Genomic DNA, 17,902 nt, shown 5'->3' on the forward strand with positions numbered 1-17,902 from the left:
TACTGGAATGTTGCGTTGGCGAAAGAGCTCTAAGAAGATATCAGATTTAGATGAAATATAGGCAGGATTATTTTCCCATGCATGCGTATTATGCATTGCTGGAAGCTTGAGAAATGACTTCGACTAAATAAATGAAAATATTTCAGTGTCTATTATTAAATCTTTTTTATGTTTAGCCATATTATATACTACTTCCGGTCTTAATTATAAAACCTCGTTTTTAATCTACAAACAAAATCTTATGATTAGCACAGGAGGCAGTAGTATTTTATTATTTCTCACTCAACCTACTGTCAATTACTCATTAACTCTTTTGGCCAAAACGAGACTCACATAACTACTCACTTTCTTGGAATGTGACCAATTTAACATCAGCTGTTCTACTGAGACTAATATTTTTTCACTCATCAAGTTCATAATAACTGGCACAGATTTTAAATATTCAAAATACATTACAAACGCCCTAGAATGCCCCTTATACAGAGACAAAAATGTTCAGGCCGTGGCTTCTTCCTTCGGCTTCTTCAGGAGGTGGAAAAGCCCATTTGTCAATGCAGCTTTGGATGTCAAAGATGCTCCCAACAGATTCAGAGCCTAAACCAAGTGAAATAATTCAAGTCACAGTTACATCTTCAAGAGTTAATGGAAGTGAAATTGATAAGTTTTGCTTTATCTCTGTACATGTTCTTCTAAGATTACTCAATAAACAATCATTTTTTCCAGAGATCAGTTAAGGGGTAGATTTTTACCTCATTCGGACCAATTTTCACCTCATGCTGCTCCAAATCATTCAGAGGGGTATTCAATTTTTGCAGAAACGAAATGCTTGAAGCACAAGTCAATGGCGTGACTTGAAGATCATCCGTTACAGCAAAAAGTGCTGGTCTCTTCACAAATCCCACAGTAAGTCCTGTCCTTTCATCCGCACATCTAGGGTCAACCATAGATATTTCAGATGCGTCCGCTATCTGGTGGCGCTCCTTTGAAATTACCCCATTTTTGTTCGCATAACACATCATATTTCGGATCACACCAGTACCATACCAGTAAGTAGGAGTTTTTTCTTCCTGGAGCATTAATGGCTGCCTTATACAACCATATTGAGGAGCCACCTTCAGATCCAGTAAAGGAGTGTATGGAGAGCTATAATTGTTACTCCAACTTGTGTACCATGTGCTCAGACCCTTGACACTATTGTAAAGATTATGCATAGATCCCAGTTTAAAATCATTGCCTCCTAAAATCTTGAGAATAGCCCCAAGAGGCATGGCGAGGAAGCTGAATAGAAAATCAGCGAAATCTCCCTCTGCTTCAGCATAGAGGATTTTGTTCCTCGACTTGCTCGACGTTACCTTCAGCATTAATGAGGAATCATTCCCATGCACACCGAAAAAGGACATGGTGGGGTTAGATGCCCGTCCGAACTGTGATGGAGCTAGTATCGGTCTGAAAGAGGACACAGGGTCAGATCCACCATCTTCCCAAGTCAAGAATACGTCACTGAGAGGAGATTTCGAGATCAAGGCCCGCTTCATCAAGTCCATAATCTAAAACATACACTTGTATGTATTAATCATCAAATTCAATCAAGTTACTTTGAAGCCTGGTTAACTTTACATACCTGGTTTAAGCCAACGTTTGGGGCGACTTCGGTGAGCTTAGTGAGGTCTGTATGGCCACGTTGGACAAGATAATGAACAGTGTTTCCTGGAAAGTTCTCAAGAACCCTTAAATCATCAAAGATCAAATACATAGTGTCCCCTCTAACAAAAACACCATCTTCTCCTTTGGAATTATTTTCCTCCCCCTCCAACTTCATCTCCTTGTCCATCAGTTTCCCACATGAGCAGCTTACTCCCGCAAAAGTACTCAGCAGTGTCCGGTTACCCCCTCCACAGGAGCCACACATCATATACTTGGTGGGCTCTGTGTCATCCACGTTAAATTTTAGTTTCTGGCAAAGCTTTTCGCACGGGTTACGCGGCCACAACAACATTTTCTTGCAGGTTCCATTCCAAAAAACCTGTTCACGCACAAATTTCGATTCATTCATAGAATTTTGTTCTCTTAAAAAATGGGACATTCAATCGCAATATTTTACGCACCTGAGTGTCGAAATTTTGGACACTTTGGTAGAGGTTGTTAATGCAGCCCACCTCTATTGGTTGTTGCTTTTGCTTGTTGGAAAGAAGCCGAATGATGGTTCCCAAGGGAAGGGTTAAGAAACTGAGGAGAGCGTTCACGAAATCTCCACTTGCTTCGGCCACAACCACTCTGTTTCTTTCTCTGTCCACGAGAAGTCTCAAAGGAGATGATGGGTCTTGCATGGAAGCCATAGTTCAGTGACAAGCGTGAAATCAGATATAGGAAGTTCTGATTTCTCACAAAGGATTTTGCTTTGACGATGCAATTAGCTAGCTGTACCCAAAGGCATTGTGATTAATAGTGCTGGGAAAATGTCAAGAGAAAAAGGAAATGACGAAGCAGCTTCGTGGAGACAAGTTTTTCTGGCGTTTTGCCATGGGGGAGATAAGTTAAAAGACTCAGGTCTGGTACGAATTTGTGAAACAGTGAGCTTCATCAGCTTCATGCTTGTGAGAACTGAGAAGTGACATGAAGGCGCGCGGGATGATCCTTCATTTCTAAGGAACTTGGTTTTTGTCCTTTTCTTACGCATCATCTGCCCAAAACATAGCCGAAAAATGCATGCAAAATTACAAATTATTCTTTCTTTTTACCTTCATTCATCCCTCGGCAGACAAAAAAATGTTGGGTACGAAATTTATTTTCTATTAATTATATTTTCTCTATATCTTTTAAGTATATTGCATATTTCCCCATTCGTAGAAAAACAGACGCTATTTACCTATGCATTTGTGAAATTTGTAAAATAAAAATGAGTTTTCTGACTAATTTTTTTTTGTATAATATATTCTTTAGCCTTGTAGTACACTCAAGTAAAAACTTCGTATCGAAAAGTCATTATACCGTTTTAAATAATCGGACTAGTTTCAGTATTCATCATCTTATTGAGCACCCTAAACTCATCAGGTCTGGATCGTCTATAGTTAATTTGAAAGATTCAAATTTAAAATCTTTAATTACTTATTTTTAAATAGAAAATAATATTTTTTTAAAAAAAATGATAGTTAAGAGATTATTTCTATTTTAAATTCTATACATATTAAAATAATTAGTTTAGACAAATAAAAAAAAAATCAAATCTTGACCATCCAAATGAGATATAAACAATTCAAATCTGATAAGTTTAGGGTATTTATCAAAGTAACGAGCAACAAAACTAGTTTCTTTAAAATCAATTAAAAGAAAAAGAAATAAAGAGACTCAAATATTCAATGGAGCCCCAAAGTTTCCTGATCTTTCATCTTTTTGTTTTCTGTACACCACTATGTTTTGTAAAGAGTGTCAGAAAGTGTAATATTTCACATAGAATTTCAGAAACAGTCACCACTTCAAAGAATCCAAGTTCATATACTCAAAAATAATAATTGAACCGTCTGATTTTGTTCTTGCATTTCAAACTCTCTGCTTCTTGCCTTTATTTCTCACACACAAACACATGAGCACACACGCACACACACATATATATGCATAGTTCTGGCCAAAAAAGAAAAAATGCGTGTATAATTTTGTGAAGCAAGCTGTAATAAGTAACAAATTTTCTTGAGGTCAGGTTGTTTCTACCAGAACAAGATTCTAGGAAATATCTGTTAGAAATTAAATTCCTAGCAGAACAATGTTTTTTTACCACTTAAGAAAAATAAATACTTGTATCAACTTCTCGTCATAAAAACAGGGCATTTCTATCCGGTTATTCAAGCCCCTGTAGCCAAGGCTGGAGTGAATTTTTGTGAAGTGAACCTTTTTGGTAAAGCGAATTTTGGATTATAAATTGCTTAGCCGATAATGTTTCTTACCAAATTTTTTTCAACCATTTAAGTTTACAAAAACTGGAACGGATTTAAACACAAACATATCATATGTTTCGGAATTTCTAGTATGCCCCTTCTCTTAGCTTTAACCAGACACAAGATGTTCAGGTTGTGGCTTCTTCCTTCTGTTTCTTCACCAGGTAAAAAAGCCCATTCGTCAATGCAGCTTTGGATGTCAATGATGCTCCCAACAGATTCAGTGCCTGAGTCATGTCAAATATCACAGTCATGAACCAGTCTTTAATTTACCTAATAAACCAGTCTTTCAATAAATCATAAATCAGTAAAGAGTGGATACCTCAGTCTTGTGAATTGTCACCTTGTGCTCTTCCAAATCGTTCAGAGGGACCTTCAATTTCTGCAGAAACGAAATGCTTGAAGTAGACGTCAATGGCGTGACTTGAAGATCATCCATCACGGCTAAAAGTGTTGGTCTGCTCACAAATCCCACAGCTTCTTTCCTTCCATCAGCAGATCTTGGGTCAAAAAGTTCCACTCTTGATGCGCAGTGTATCTTTTCCCTGTGATTCGAAATCAGTCCATTTCTGTTTCCATGATATATGTTATTTCGAACAACACCTGTGCCATAATAGTAACAAGGGCTTTCTTCTTCATGGACGTCCAATCTCTGCTTTTTACAGCCATATTGAGAAGCCACCTTCAGATCCAGTAATGGAGAGAATGGAGAGTGCGGAGAGCGATAACGTCCAAACCATGAAGGATTCAGACCCTTGACACTTTTATACAGATTATGCATAGATCCCAGATTGACATTGCCATCTAAAAGTTTGAGAGTAGATCCAAGAGGCATGGTGAGGAAGCTGAATAGAAAATCAGCGAAATCTTCCTCAGCCTCCGCAAACAGGATCTTGTTCTTTGACTTGCTAACTGTTATCTTCAGATTACATGAAGACTGAGTCTTCTTCACATTTTCTGAAGCTAGTCTAGGCGTGAAAGAGGACACTAGCTTGGATCCAGCAGCTTTCAAGAATACGTCAGTAAGAGGAGATGTGGAGACCAAGGCATGCTTCAACAACTCCATAATCTAAAACACACAGGTTTATCTATAAGTACATCGATCATCAAGTTCACAGTTCAGCTAGAGATAGGAATAAAGACTGGTCTAGCCCTACAAGGCCGCTTGTAGGGCTAACGGGTTTAAAAAGATTGGTTTTATAGGACTAAAATTTTAAAAATATCCCAATTTATTAGGTCAGGCGTTTAAGCTAACGGGTTTAAGGCCAGCCTGAGAGCTTTCGGCCTGTTTAAGAAAAAAATACTATTTTTCATATTCCTCACATTTTTTATCAAAAAAATAAAAATAAACCAATTAAATTATTAATAAAAGACATGAATATGAATAAAATTAAGTCACAAATACAAAATATCATCATATATAAATATTCATCAACATCGAAGAACATCTAAAACATTTATTAACAAGATAACAATCTAAAAGTTTCATCTATAGTGTAAATATGTAATAAACAAATACTATCATTAATCTTTTAAAACTTCATCATCACTATAATCAATTACCCTTCTTTATAAGTATACTTTTCTTTCATAACAAAAATATCCAGGTTTTCTTCTTTATAGAAATTTCACTTTTAAATTTTATAGTCTAACTATTATTTTACTTTAGTTTGAGAAATATTGTTGTTGAAACTCATAAATTTCTAATTCAAATTATAGAATCACAAGTTATATAAGCATAAAAATACTCTCTTATCAAATATATAATTTAAAAATATCAACACATATAATATAAATCAAATCATTATTAAAATCCAAATCAACCCATTTTTTAAAAATTTAATTGGACAAATTATTAGCTAAAACTAAATAAATCAAACAATTCTATGAAATTTAATTTTAAAATGATAATAATAACTAAATATTTAAAATATCATTAATAATATAAAAATTAATAATATTAATTACACAAAACACTTTTTAAAAAAAATAAAAAAAATTATAAAAAGGCTTAAATGGGGTAACCCTTGGCCCTGCAGGGCCGGCCCTTTTAAGCCCTCGGCTCTACAGGGTTTTCCATTTTAAGAAAAAATTTTCAAACCCGACCCTTATAATTTTCGGGCCTAAACATCGAGCTGGCCTATTTTTCCGGCTCTAAGTTCAACCAAGTTATTTTATCTATCTATATTTATACACAAACAATTCAATTACATAATTAAAATTTTATCTCTATTTTGATGTCAAACCAATCAGTATCAAAGTCACATTGAATGTGGGTTGAGCACGGCAGGACCACGTTGAGCAGTAACACTTTGCTACCGAGCATCTAACCCAACTGCGCAGCTATGCGTGTTCCTTAAATAAGAGTAATAATTTAATCTCTTCATTAATACAAACACAGTGAAGGCGACATAGTTACCTGGCTTAAGCCGACGCTTGGAGAGATTTCAGTGAGCTTGGTGAAGTCACTGTAGCCGAGTTGGACAAGTTGGTGAATAGTGTTACATGCAGAATTCTGAAGAACCGTTAGATCATCAAAGATCAAATACATCCTCTCGCCTCTAACAAAAACACCTCCTTTGGGATTATTATCTTCCTCCTCCACCACTTTCATCTCTTGGTCCATCAGTTTCCCACATGAGCAACTCGCTCCTGCAAAAGTACTTAGCCATTTATCACTAAGCTCTCTACAGGAACCACACATCAAATACTTGGTGGGATCTGTGTCGTCCACATTGAATCGTAGTTTCTGGCAAAGCTTCTCGCACGGATTACGTGGACATAGCAACATTTTCTTGCAGATTCCATTCCAAAAAACCTATTCATACACAAATCTTGCTTCATTCATTAAATTTGTATTCTTTTATAAAATCGGACATTCAATCGTAATGTTGTTACTGCACGTACCTCTGTGTTGAAATTTTGGACACTTTGGTAGAGGTTGTTGATGCAACCAACCTCTGCTGATGATCGATGGGTTTGCTTGTTGGACAGAAGGCGAATGATGGTTCCCAACGGAAGGGTTAAGAAACTGAGGAGAGCGTCAATGAAATCTCCACTTGCTTCGGCCACAACCACTTTGTTTATTTGTCTGTCTACGAAAAGTCTCAAATGAGATGATGACGGACCTTGCACGGAAGCCATAGTTCAGTCGCAAGCGAGAAATCTGATATGGGAAATTCTGATCTCACAAATGGAACTAATGAGCTCAGTCCAAAGGCGGTTGTGATTAATATTTAATAGCGCTGGGAAAATGGAAAAAAGAGAAACGAAAGGAAGAAGCAGCTTCCTGGGGACTAGCTTTTCTGTTGCTTTTTTCCATGGGGGAAAACAATTAAAAGGTGCCAATCTTGTACGAACGGTTTGAAACAGTTTGCTTTAGGGTGTGTTTGGGTGACACCCCAAACCATGGTTTGGAGACCCAAACCATGGTTTGGGGAATAAATCACCCAAACACCCCTTTCAAAAACCAAAACCATGGTTTTGGAAAAAGCAAAATTTTTTTGCTTTTGGAGAAAAAAGGGAGAGTGTGAGGGCCTATATGATATGTATCTTGTTATTTTTTTTATAAACATATTTTTTTAGAAATATATTTAATCTTATATTTTATAAATATATACACATTAATTATTTATTAATTATATTATCTTATGTATTATTAATTATGTTGGTAAAAAACATATTATTAACAATTTTATTTCTTCAAATTAAAATATATCATAAAATCTATTTTTTCTGTAATTATCATATTAACTTATGTCTTTTTTTTAGTAATTTGTATATATGAAAAGTGTTTCTGATAACAACTATCCAAACACTCTCACTTCTCAGAATCACTTTTTTACAGAATCTATTCTTCACAGAATCTATTTTCTCCAGAATCTATTCTCCAGAATCACTTTTCCAAACCACGGTTTGGTTTCATCCAAACACACCTCTATTCTTCACAGAATCTATTCTCCCCAGAATCTATTCTCCAGAATCACTTTTTCAAATCACGGTTTGGTTTCATCCAAGCTTGCTTTCCGATCGCTTTCGATGGTAAATGCGCAGTGACATGGAGCTTGCAATAACTGCGTTTGATTTACGCATTGACTTGACTTCAAAATTCTCCCGCAAAGTCATCCCGCGGGATGATCCTTCGCTTGCAAGGAACACCAGTTTACCATTTGTGCATCCATGCATACCCAAAAAAAAAAAAAAAACCTGTGTGCGAAATTTGTTTCATTAAAAAATATATTTTCTTTTTTTTTTGCCAGAAAAAAATATATTTTCTTGCTACTTTTTAAATTGCTTAAATATGAAATTCCAAATTTATAATTTTTCTTTCAAAATATCCTTATTGATTGTAAAGAGTTTCTATCAAGACTAATTCCAATACATATAATTAAAAAAGACAATTTAAGAAAATCAAATATATATTTGTTACAAATAACCAACTCACTTTATTTTATTAATGTTTTTAAATTAATTATCTAGCTCACCTTATACTTATCCTATTTTTGGGGGGCCTTGCAGCAGTCTTAATGATGTTTGCCTTGGAATGTCTTTTTATCCTTACTTTTGGTGTGATCGGATGAAACATGCATGGTTCACTGATATTTTTATACATGACTCTTATAAATCTGAACAACAATGACTGTAATCAAGCTTTAGTTAGCTGCTTTACCGTGTTGGCATGTTTGAAAGATAAGCGGCAATACAGTGTTTGAACACGGTACAAGTATACTTCCTGATGCCCACAAAGGTTACTCCCGTCACTAAAGAATTGCTGAGTTGATTTATAGCCTGTAAGATTGTGAGTTCAAATCCCGTTATTAATGTAAAGATTTTATTGATAAGTGATCTGTAAGTACTTTTATAGTGTTCCAGCCTAGTGAGTCCTCGAAATCTAAGTCATATAAACTTTCATTGTACCACTTGGTTTTTATTTACAAGTCACTTATAGAAAAAAAAATTTGCTCATAAATATAAATCACTTGTAGGGTAATTAATGAGCTCTTCTTAAATTTATCTTTGTTGACTTAATAAATGCAAAAAGAGATAAAGTAAATAGGTGAGAAAAATATAAAGCATATTTTTAATATCCTTTCTTTAATAAAGGCAACTATAGAAAAAATTATCAATTTAATGTATTTCTTAGTTTACGAACTTGAAATATAAGTGACTTATAAATACTAACATAGTGGTATAAGAGAAAACAAAAAAAAGTACAATTCCTGATGTTTTCTCTTGGGTGATCACTGCAGCTAACTAGCAAGTGGCAACAGTCTCTGATTTTTGGATTCTTAAGCAGAAAATGCTTTGAAGCTAAACGTGGATGGGTGTTTTGATGCTGTTTCAGATAAAGGTGGATCTGGATTTGTTTCAATAAAGCACCAGGCTCCGTGGTGTACCTGTCTTGGGCAGGACTATATGTCCAGCTTGGGCTGCTAATGTTTTTTTTCTTTTGGGCCAAAGCTTTTAATGGTTTGGGAGCTCATTCGTTTGTGTTAAAATTTATCAACTTTTTGTAGAAAAAAATTTATTAACTTTTTTTCACCAAAAAAATTATTAACTTTTCACTTTTATTCATATTTAATTAAATTTTTTTAAGAAAATAACAGTTTACAAAAATAATAAAGTAGAAAGGAAACTGTACATTCATATAATGAATTTAATAAGATAAAATAGGGGAAAAAACTCTCTCTGCCTTTTATACTGATCTCAGTTCACATTTTGGATATTTGATGGGTCGGTGAGAAGCATTAATGCTAACCCACTGGTAAAAGCAAAATGAGTGAACTTCTCCTTAAAAGGCCGTTTACTCTTAAAAGTCAGATTGCAATAACGGTATTCCAAACGCATTCCAAATCTAAAAAGCTCCTTGTGCCATTTGGGAAGTTAGTTTGGACCTCCAAACTTATCCCAAACACACCCTTAATAGTTCATCTGTCATAAAAACAGGACATTTCTATCCGGTTATTCATGCCCCTGTAGCCAATTTTGGTAAAGCGAATTGTGGGTCATAAGTTGCTTAGCTGATCATGTTAACTTCCAAATTCTTTTTCACTCATCAAGTATTACAAAAACTGGCATAGATTTAAACTTCTACAGATGTTTCAGAATTTCTAGTATGCCCCTTCTCCTCGGATGTGTTTGGTATGAGGGGTTTGGAGGGAAAGGATTTTAATCATTTTCTCTTGTTTGGCAACACACAAATTTTAGGAGGGGTTTAAAATTTTCCCTCCCCTCCCCTCCAAAATTAGAAGGATTTGGATAGAAAAGGATAATATTTTGTCATATTGTGACCATTATGCCCATATTTTATCATGTGATGACCATTATGCCCATATCTTAAATAAAATAAAGATGAAATTGTCCATATTAAAATATTTTTTCCTCCCATCTCCTCATGAATCAAACAAGGTAATATTAAAACTCCTCCCCTCTCCTCTTTTTTTATAAATTCAAACAAGGTAATATTAAAGTATTTCCACTCTCCTCCCCTCCCCTCTATTAAAATCTCTCTCCTTCCTTTTCTCTCATCGAGCCAAACAGACCCTTAGCTTTAAGCAGATACAAGATGCTCCGGTTGTGGCTTCTTCCTTCGGCTTCTTCAACATGTAGAAAAGCCCATTCGTCCAGGCAGCTTTGGATGTCAATGATGCTCTGTAATGAATGGATCAAAGAATAATATGGTTTGGGATCTTGAGATAGCAAAGAATGGGCCAGAAGAAGTGACTATTGGGCATGAGTTAATGGGCTTATTGATTTGGGCTTAGATGAAAGGAGTGGAGTATATAGACGTGGCAAGGTGGGGTTTGGAGGGTGTGAAGATTATTGTAGTGATTCTTCTCTGTCGTTCTCCTCTCTTCCCTCTGGCCATTGTCCTTGTGACTATGGGGTTTCTCTTGTTCTACTCTCTTCCTGTAGCTTTTGCAATGGAACCAGTTTCAATGCTCATTATTTTGATGAGTACTATAAGCTCATCAAATCTGTATCGTTTATTTATTCAAAACAGTTATTTTAATATGTATATAATCCAAAATAGTGATAATCTTTTAACTATCATTTTTTCAAAAAATAATTTTTTCTATTTAAAAATAATTAATTAAAGAAGTCAAATCTGAACCATCTAAATAAGATGCAGATGGTTCAGATTTGATGAGCTTATGATGCTCATCAAAATGATGAGTACCTGGTCCTGTAACGGAACTTTTCATCTTATCTGTGATGCATCTGGATCTTCTTCATCTTTTTGTATTATAATTGTAAGACTGGTTATAAATATACGTGAGTGGTCATATCATGCTCCCAACAGATTCAGTGCCTGGGTCATTTCAAATAATTCATGTCGCAGTCATGAAAATTCTTATACTTCTCCATATTCTTTATCTGCCCAATAAATCAAGTCTTTTCAGAAATCGGTCAAGAATGGACTTTTACCTCAGTTTCGTGAATTGTCACCTTATGCTCTTCCATATCATCAGAGAAACCTTCAATTTCTGCAGAAACAAGTTTCACGCTAGTCGAAATCACTCCATTAATGTTTAAATAGCCATAATAGTAGTAGTAACAAGGGCTTTCATTTTCACAGACATCTAATACATGGTGGGCTCTGTGTCATCCACGTTGAATCTCAGTTTCTTGCAACGCTTCTCGCACGGATTACGTGGACATAGCAACATTTTCTTGCCGATTCCATACCTAAAAACCTATTCATACGCAAATCTTGCTTCGTTCATTAAATTGGAATTCTTCTATAAAATCGGACATTCAATCGTAATGTTATTATTGCACGTGCCTCTGTGTTGAAATTTTGGACACTTCGGTAGAGGTTGTTGATGCAACCAAGCTCTGCGGATCGATGGGTTTGCTTGTTGGAAAGAAGGCGAATGGTTGTTCCCAAAGGAAGGGTTAAGAAATAGAGGGCAGCGCCAACGAAATCTCCACTTGCTTCGCCCACTGCCACTTTGTTTCTTTCTCCACGAAAAGTCTGAAAGGGGAAGCCATAGTTCAGTCACAAGCTATGTGGGAAATTCTGATCTCACAATAATGGAAGTAATGATGAACTGAGTCCAAAAGGGGTTGTGATTAGTAGTGCAGGGAAAAATGGGAAAAGAGAAAGGAAACGAATAAGCACCTTCCTGAATCAATTAGTTAGACAACTTTCCTCTTTCTTTCCACATTCATGAATCTATCTAATGATATCATATTCATTAAACGGATAATTGTAAAGAATATCAAATCGTACATTGGTTTTTAATTCAAATATATAATCTTGAACAAATGAGCAATTAGTTAATAATTAATAATGGTTGTAATTATTTGATGGCTCTTCATATTTTTTTTTGATATTTTATGTAAGATTATGATATGATTATATTGTTCGTTCCATCTTCCCCAAGCAATGCTCAAGACATGCTATTCATCGTCAAGTAGAACCTTCAGGTTTACAAGAACCTTCACCAAAACAGTTGGTGTCGTTCACCTCACAAAATCCTGCAGCAGAATCTGTTATGCCAACAGGAGATATTGGGTTAAGAAGTTTCGTATCCACGTATGTCGTTCTTTGAAATAGAAACAAAAATATACTATGATATCGAATATATATCATATGCAAGCATAGTTCTAGCCAAAAGAATATATGTGCATAATTAAAATTTTGAAAAATGTTGCAGGCAAGTTTAATCAATCCAACCATTAAGAAATGCGCGGTATGATGGTTTCCCTTTCCTAGTTTTGTGGAGCAAGCTGTAATAAGTAACAATTCTCTTGAAGCCAGGTCGTTTCTACCCAGAACAAGATTCTTGCAATTTTCTGTTAGAAATTAAGGTCCTAGCAGAACAATGTTTTGTAATCGTCAGAAGAAAAATGAGTACTCGTATCACCTTCGCATGTCATGAAAACGGGGCATTTCTATCCGGTTATTCAAGCCTCTGTTGCCAAGGTTGGAGTGAATTTTTGCAAAGTAAAACTTTTGGTAAAGCAAATTTTGGGTTATAAATTGCTTAGCCGATAATGTTACCTCTAAAGGTCTGCTTAGGTCAGCAATTGGAAAAATAGTTTATTGTCAATTTGGCTTGTAGAAAAGTGAAGTCGGGTAAAAGTTGAATTGGATAAGCTGAATTGCATTTGGATTAGAGTTAAGAAAAGTTAGTTTGCAAAAGTGAGATTAGTAAAAAATTATTTAGATTATGGTTGAATAAAAGTAAGTTGGGTTATAAAATGACCAACATGGATATGAGTTTTAATAAACAATGAAACATGATTAAAAAAAATCTATTCACATAATACAATAAAATTAAAATAATTTAATATGAAGAAGTCAAATTCAATGAATTATAAAAAATATTTTAAATATAAAGTGAAACATGATAAAAAAATAAATTTACATAATACAATGAATTTAAGTTATTTTAATATAAAGAAATAAAATTTAGTGATTGAAATATATTTTAAAATATTAGAGATATCATAAAAAATTATTGGGATTATAAAGTGAAACATAATTTTAATCGATAAAATATTTTTAAATTTAAATTCATGATAGAAAGAGAATAAAAATAATACTACTCCGGTTCTAAATATAAGACCCTTTTGTAGTGTGATTTACACTACAAAAGGGTCTTATATTTAGGACCGGATGAGTAATAAAATATTAGGTGCGGAGGAGAGTAGATGAGAGCCTTTCGAATCTGAATCTTGAGAGCATGAGAAAAAGAGAATAAAAAATGCGAGAGAGAGATAGAGAAAAATTGAGACTTTCTGACATGGTTATTTGAGGGCACAGGAAAAGCATGGTGAGGGCAGAGGAAAAACCACTTATGTTGGCTTATAGAAATCGTGCGATTGAGGGCAACTTTTGGGCATAAGTAAGATAGCCCAATCACTTAAACAAACATACTCTTAATTTTTAATCAGGCTTATGGTAGGCCATGAGTTACTTATTGGCTTTTGAACGCCCAGCCAAACAAACAGACACTAACCAAATTCTTTTCACTCGTTCAAGTTTACAAACACTGGCACGGATTTAAACATGAACATATCATATATTTCAGAACTTCTAGTATGCCTCTTCTCTTAGCTTTAACCAGCTACAAAGCGTTCAGATTGTGGGTTCTTCCTTCTGCTTCTTCACCAGGTAGAAAAGCCCATTCGTCAATGCAGCTTTGGATGTCAATGATGCTCCCAACAGATTCAGTGCCTGAGTCATGTCAAATATCACAGTCGTGAACCAGTCTTTAATTTACCAAATAAACCAGTCTTTCAATAAATCAGTCAAGAGTGTATACCTCAGTCTTGTGAATTGTCACCTTATGCTCTTCCAAATCGTTCAGAGGGACCTTCAATTTCTGCAGAAACGAAATGCTTGAAGTAGACGTCAATGGCGTGAGCTGAAGATCATCCATCACTGCTAAAAGTGCTGGTCTTCTCACATATCCCACAGCTTCTTTCCTTCCATCAGCAGATCTTGGGTCAAAAAGTTCCACTTTTGATGCATTCCTTATCTTTTCCCAGTCATTTGAAATCACTCCATTATGGCTTGCATAGATTGCGTTATTTCGATAAAAACCTGTGCCATAATAGTAACAAGGGCTTTCTTCTTCATGGACATCTAATCTCTGCTTTTTACAGCCATATTGAGAAGCCACCTTCAGATCCAGTAATGGAGAGAACGGAGAGTGTGGAGAGCGATAACGTCCAAACCATGAAGGATTCATACCCTTGACACTTTTATATAGATTATGCATAGATCCCAGATTGACATTGCCGTCTAAAAGTTTGAGAGTAGATCCAAGAGGCATGGTGAGGAAACTGAATAGAAAATCAGCGAAATCTTCCTCAGCCTCAGCAAACAGGATCTTGTTCTTTGACTTGCTCACTGTTATCTTCAGATTAAATGAAGACTGAGTCTTCTTCACATTTTGTGAAGCTAGTCTAGGCGTGAAAGAGGACACTGGCTGGGATCCAGCAGCTTCTCGATTCAAGAATACGTCAGTAAGAGTAGATGTGGAGACCAAGGCACGCCTCAACAAATCCATAATCTAAAACACACAGGTTTATCTATAAGTACATCGATCATCAATTTCAACCAAGTTATTTTATCTATCTATATCTATACACAAACAAACACACACATTTATAAGATTTATTTATAACGTTTGTTTACTATATGTAGAGTCTTTCGATTACATAATTAAAATTTTGTCTCTATTTTGATGTCAAACCAATCAGTGTCAAAGTCACATTGAATTTGAGCTGAGCAGGGCAGGACCACGTTGAGCAGCACCACTTTGCTAACGAGCATTTAACCCAACTGCGCAGCTATGCGTGTTCCTTAAATAAGAGTAATAATTTAATCTCTTCATTAATACAAACACAGTGAAGGCGACATAGTTACCTGCTTTGAGCCGACCTTTGGCGACATTTCAGTGAGCTTGGTGACGTCACTGTAGCCGAGTTGGACAAGTTGGTGAATAGTGTTACATGCAGAATTCTGGAGAACCGTTAGATCATCAAAGATCAAATACATGCTCTCGCCTCTAACAAAAACACCTCCTTTGGGATTATCATCTTCCTCCTCCACCACTTTCATCTCTTGGTCCATCAGTTTCCCACACGAGCAACTCACTCCTGAAAAAGCACTTAGCCATTCATCACTACCCTGTCTACAGGAACCACACATGAAATACTTAGTGGGCTCCGTATCGTCCACATTGAATCTTAGTTTCTGGCAAAGCTTCTCGCACGGATTACGTGGACATAGCAACATTGTCTTGCAGATTCCATTCCAAAAAACCTATCCATACACAAATCTTGCTTCATTCATTAAATTTGTATTCTTTTATAAAATCGGACATTCGATCGTAATGTTATTATTGCACGTACCTCTGTGTCGAAATTTTGGACACTTTGGTAGAGGTTGTTGATGCAACCAACCTCTGCTGATGATCGATGGGTTGGCTTGTTGGACAGAAGGCGAATGATGGTTCCCAATGGAAGCGTTAAGAAACTGAGGAGAGCGTCAATGAAGTCTGCACTCGCTTCGCCCACAACCACTTTGTTCGTTTTTTTGTCTACGAAAAGTCTCAAATGAGATGATGATGGACCTTGCACGGAAGCCATAGTTCAGTCACAAGCGAGAAATCTGATATGGGAAATTCTGATCTCACAAATGGAACTAATGAGCTCAGTCCAAAGGCGGTCGTATTTAATAGTGCTGGCAGAATGGAAAAAGAGAAAGGAAAGGAAGAAGGAGCTTCCTAGGGATTAGCTTTTCTGGTGCTTTTTCCACGAGGGAAGACAATTTACTACTCCATCCGTTATTATAAAATCTTTTTTTTTAATAGATTTGTCTCTTTTTATAAGATCTTTTTTGAGTTTATCTGAGCATTTAATACATTATTATTTATTTTACCTCTAATTTAGTGCATTTAATATATTCTCTTTCTTCATTTATTTCATTATTACTCTATCATATTTATCCATTTATATATAGGGGTATATTTAGAAAAAAATAACATTTGTTACATATTAATTATTTTTAACTAATTTTAACTGTTTTCTTAAACCACGTAATTTAGTCAAAAAGATCTTATAATAAGGGAAGTCTATAAATGAGATCATATAATTATGATCAGAGGTAGTATAAAGTATATCTTGTGTAAATAAAGTTAACACAATAATAAATGAAATATAAAATTGTACATTCATTAAAAAAAAATTTCTCTCAGTGCCTCATAAATAGGACCAAAAATATTTTCTCTTTCTATCTTATAAATAAGACTAAAAGAATAATAATTATTTTTTTAAATATTCTTACTGAATTTTGTGTATTAGATACAGTGGATGGTAACATCTTTCTGCGAATAAAATAGTTAATGCATCAAGTAATCAAAGTCTCACGTAATCAAGCATAAGGTGCATATATCTTGAATTATCATAAGAAGAAGTGCCTATATTTAGTACCTGATAATATTTCGAATAGGATTATCTTTGATAAGAAGATGCCTATGCTTTGGGGGGGAAAAAGTATAAGGTGCGTATAGGAGAGCCAGCCTGCCAAGACATGGGAAGCAGCTAAGCCAACTCAAGTTCCAAAGTCACGTGCCCTTGTCAATAAATATAAATATTCATCCTTCCTTATCCAAAATAAAAATAACAGCCCTCCACTATTTTACTCACAACTTGTTATGAGTCTGACAACCTTCTTCTTCTTTTCTTTTTTATATTGTTAAAAAAATTACAGAAAAGATCTTTGCTGATCATGCCGGATAGATACTTCCGATTAAATTGAGTTTCGGGGGAGGGCACAAAAATGCGGCCAGGCTCTCACACGCACGTAAAGGGTATGACTTTAAGGTTCAGAAATGAGAATGTTAGGTGAGCCTGAAACGACCCACTAGTCCACTTGCTGTGTTTTTAAAATAAAGCACGGATTTTAAATCCTTTGATATTATTAAAAACTTAAAAGGTCCACTTGTATTTGAAACAGTTTGCTTTAGCTTGCTTTCCGCCTTGCTTTTTCCATGGGGAAAACAATTAAAAGGTCCCAGTCTTGTACCTTAGCTTGCTTTCCGACTCGCTTTCGATGGAAAATGCGCAGTGACATGGAGCTTGCAATAATTGCGTTTGATTTATCCATTGACTTGACTTCAAAAGTCTTCAGCAAGTCATCCCGCGGGATGATCCCTCGCTTGCAAGGAACACCAGTTCACCATTTGTGTATCCATGCATACCCCCCAAAAAAAAAAAAAAGCCCGTGTACTAGTACGAAATTTGTTTCATTAAAAAAATGTATTTTCTTTTTTTTTTGCAGGCAAAAAAAATTTTCTTGCTACTTTTTAAATTGCTTAAGTATGAAATTCCAAATTTATAGTTTTTCTTTCAAAATATCCTTATTGATTATGAGGAGTTTCTATCCAGAATAATTCCAATGCATATGATTAAGAAAGGTGATTTAGGAAAATCAAGCATATATTTGTTAC

The 17,902-nt window shown here is 35.2% G+C and overlaps 3 protein-coding genes across 3 annotated transcripts; all 3 read right to left on the reverse strand.

Moving 5' to 3' along the window:
- Positions 1-357: 357 nt before the first annotated feature.
- Positions 358-2,446, reverse strand: LOC114739711 (uncharacterized). The gene is made up of 4 exons (XM_028927786.1): positions 2,106-2,446; positions 1,622-2,023; positions 750-1,547; positions 358-594 (listed from the first exon to the last, which is right to left on the reverse strand). Exons 1-4 carry the CDS (start codon positions 2,334-2,336, stop codon positions 496-498), a joined length of 1,530 nt encoding a protein of 509 aa, XP_028783619.1. The 5' UTR covers positions 2,337-2,446; the 3' UTR covers positions 358-495.
- A 1,575-nt stretch (positions 2,447-4,021) lies between these two features.
- LOC114739712 (uncharacterized) lies at positions 4,022-7,092 on the reverse strand. The gene is made up of 4 exons (XM_028927788.1): positions 6,837-7,092; positions 6,349-6,747; positions 4,252-4,998; positions 4,022-4,156 (listed from the first exon to the last, which is right to left on the reverse strand). The coding sequence occupies exons 1-4, from the start codon at positions 7,071-7,073 to the stop codon at positions 4,058-4,060; spliced, it is 1,482 nt and encodes a 493-aa protein (XP_028783621.1). The 5' UTR covers positions 7,074-7,092; the 3' UTR covers positions 4,022-4,057.
- A 6,745-nt stretch (positions 7,093-13,837) lies between these two features.
- Positions 13,838-16,076, reverse strand: LOC114739715 (uncharacterized). Its single transcript, XM_028927793.1, has 4 exons — positions 15,804-16,076; positions 15,316-15,714; positions 14,207-14,959; positions 13,838-14,118 (listed from the first exon to the last, which is right to left on the reverse strand). The coding sequence occupies exons 1-4, from the start codon at positions 16,038-16,040 to the stop codon at positions 14,020-14,022; spliced, it is 1,488 nt and encodes a 495-aa protein (XP_028783626.1). The 5' UTR covers positions 16,041-16,076; the 3' UTR covers positions 13,838-14,019.
- Positions 16,077-17,902: the final 1,826 nt, after the last annotated feature.

The sequence above is a fragment of the Neltuma alba genome, unplaced genomic scaffold (genome assembly GCF_004799145.2).
Source record: "Neltuma alba isolate B1F8T4 unplaced genomic scaffold, ASM479914v2 tig00002890_pilon, whole genome shotgun sequence".
NCBI classification, from domain to species: Eukaryota; Viridiplantae; Streptophyta; class Magnoliopsida; order Fabales; family Fabaceae; genus Neltuma; species Neltuma alba.

Excerpts from the sequence above, each read along its gene's own strand:
- LOC114739711 (XM_028927786.1), bottom strand. The coding sequence starts at position 2,336 with ATGGCTTCCATGCAAGACCCATCATCTCCTTTGAGACTTCTCGTGGAC. Across the intron at positions 1,548-1,621 it reads CAAACGTTGGCTTAAACCAG|ATTATGGACTTGATGAAGCG; the intron begins GTATGTAAAGTT and ends TGTATGTTTTAG. Across the intron at positions 595-749 it reads TGAAAATTGGTCCGAATGAG|GCTCTGAATCTGTTGGGAGC; the intron begins GTAAAAATCTAC and ends CACTTGGTTTAG.
- LOC114739712 (XM_028927788.1), bottom strand. The coding sequence starts at position 7,073 with ATGGCTTCCGTGCAAGGTCCGTCATCATCTCATTTGAGACTTTTCGTA. Across the intron at positions 6,748-6,836 it reads TCCAAAATTTCAACACAGAG|GTTTTTTGGAATGGAATCTG; the intron begins GTACGTGCAGTA and ends GTGTATGAATAG. Across the intron at positions 4,157-4,251 it reads TGACAATTCACAAGACTGAG|GCACTGAATCTGTTGGGAGC; the intron begins GTATCCACTCTT and ends GACATGACTCAG.
- LOC114739715 (XM_028927793.1), bottom strand. The coding sequence starts at position 16,040 with ATGGCTTCCGTGCAAGGTCCATCATCATCTCATTTGAGACTTTTCGTA. Across the intron at positions 15,715-15,803 it reads TCCAAAATTTCGACACAGAG|GTTTTTTGGAATGGAATCTG; the intron begins GTACGTGCAATA and ends GTGTATGGATAG. Across the intron at positions 14,960-15,315 it reads CAAAGGTCGGCTCAAAGCAG|ATTATGGATTTGTTGAGGCG; the intron begins GTAACTATGTCG and ends TGTGTGTTTTAG.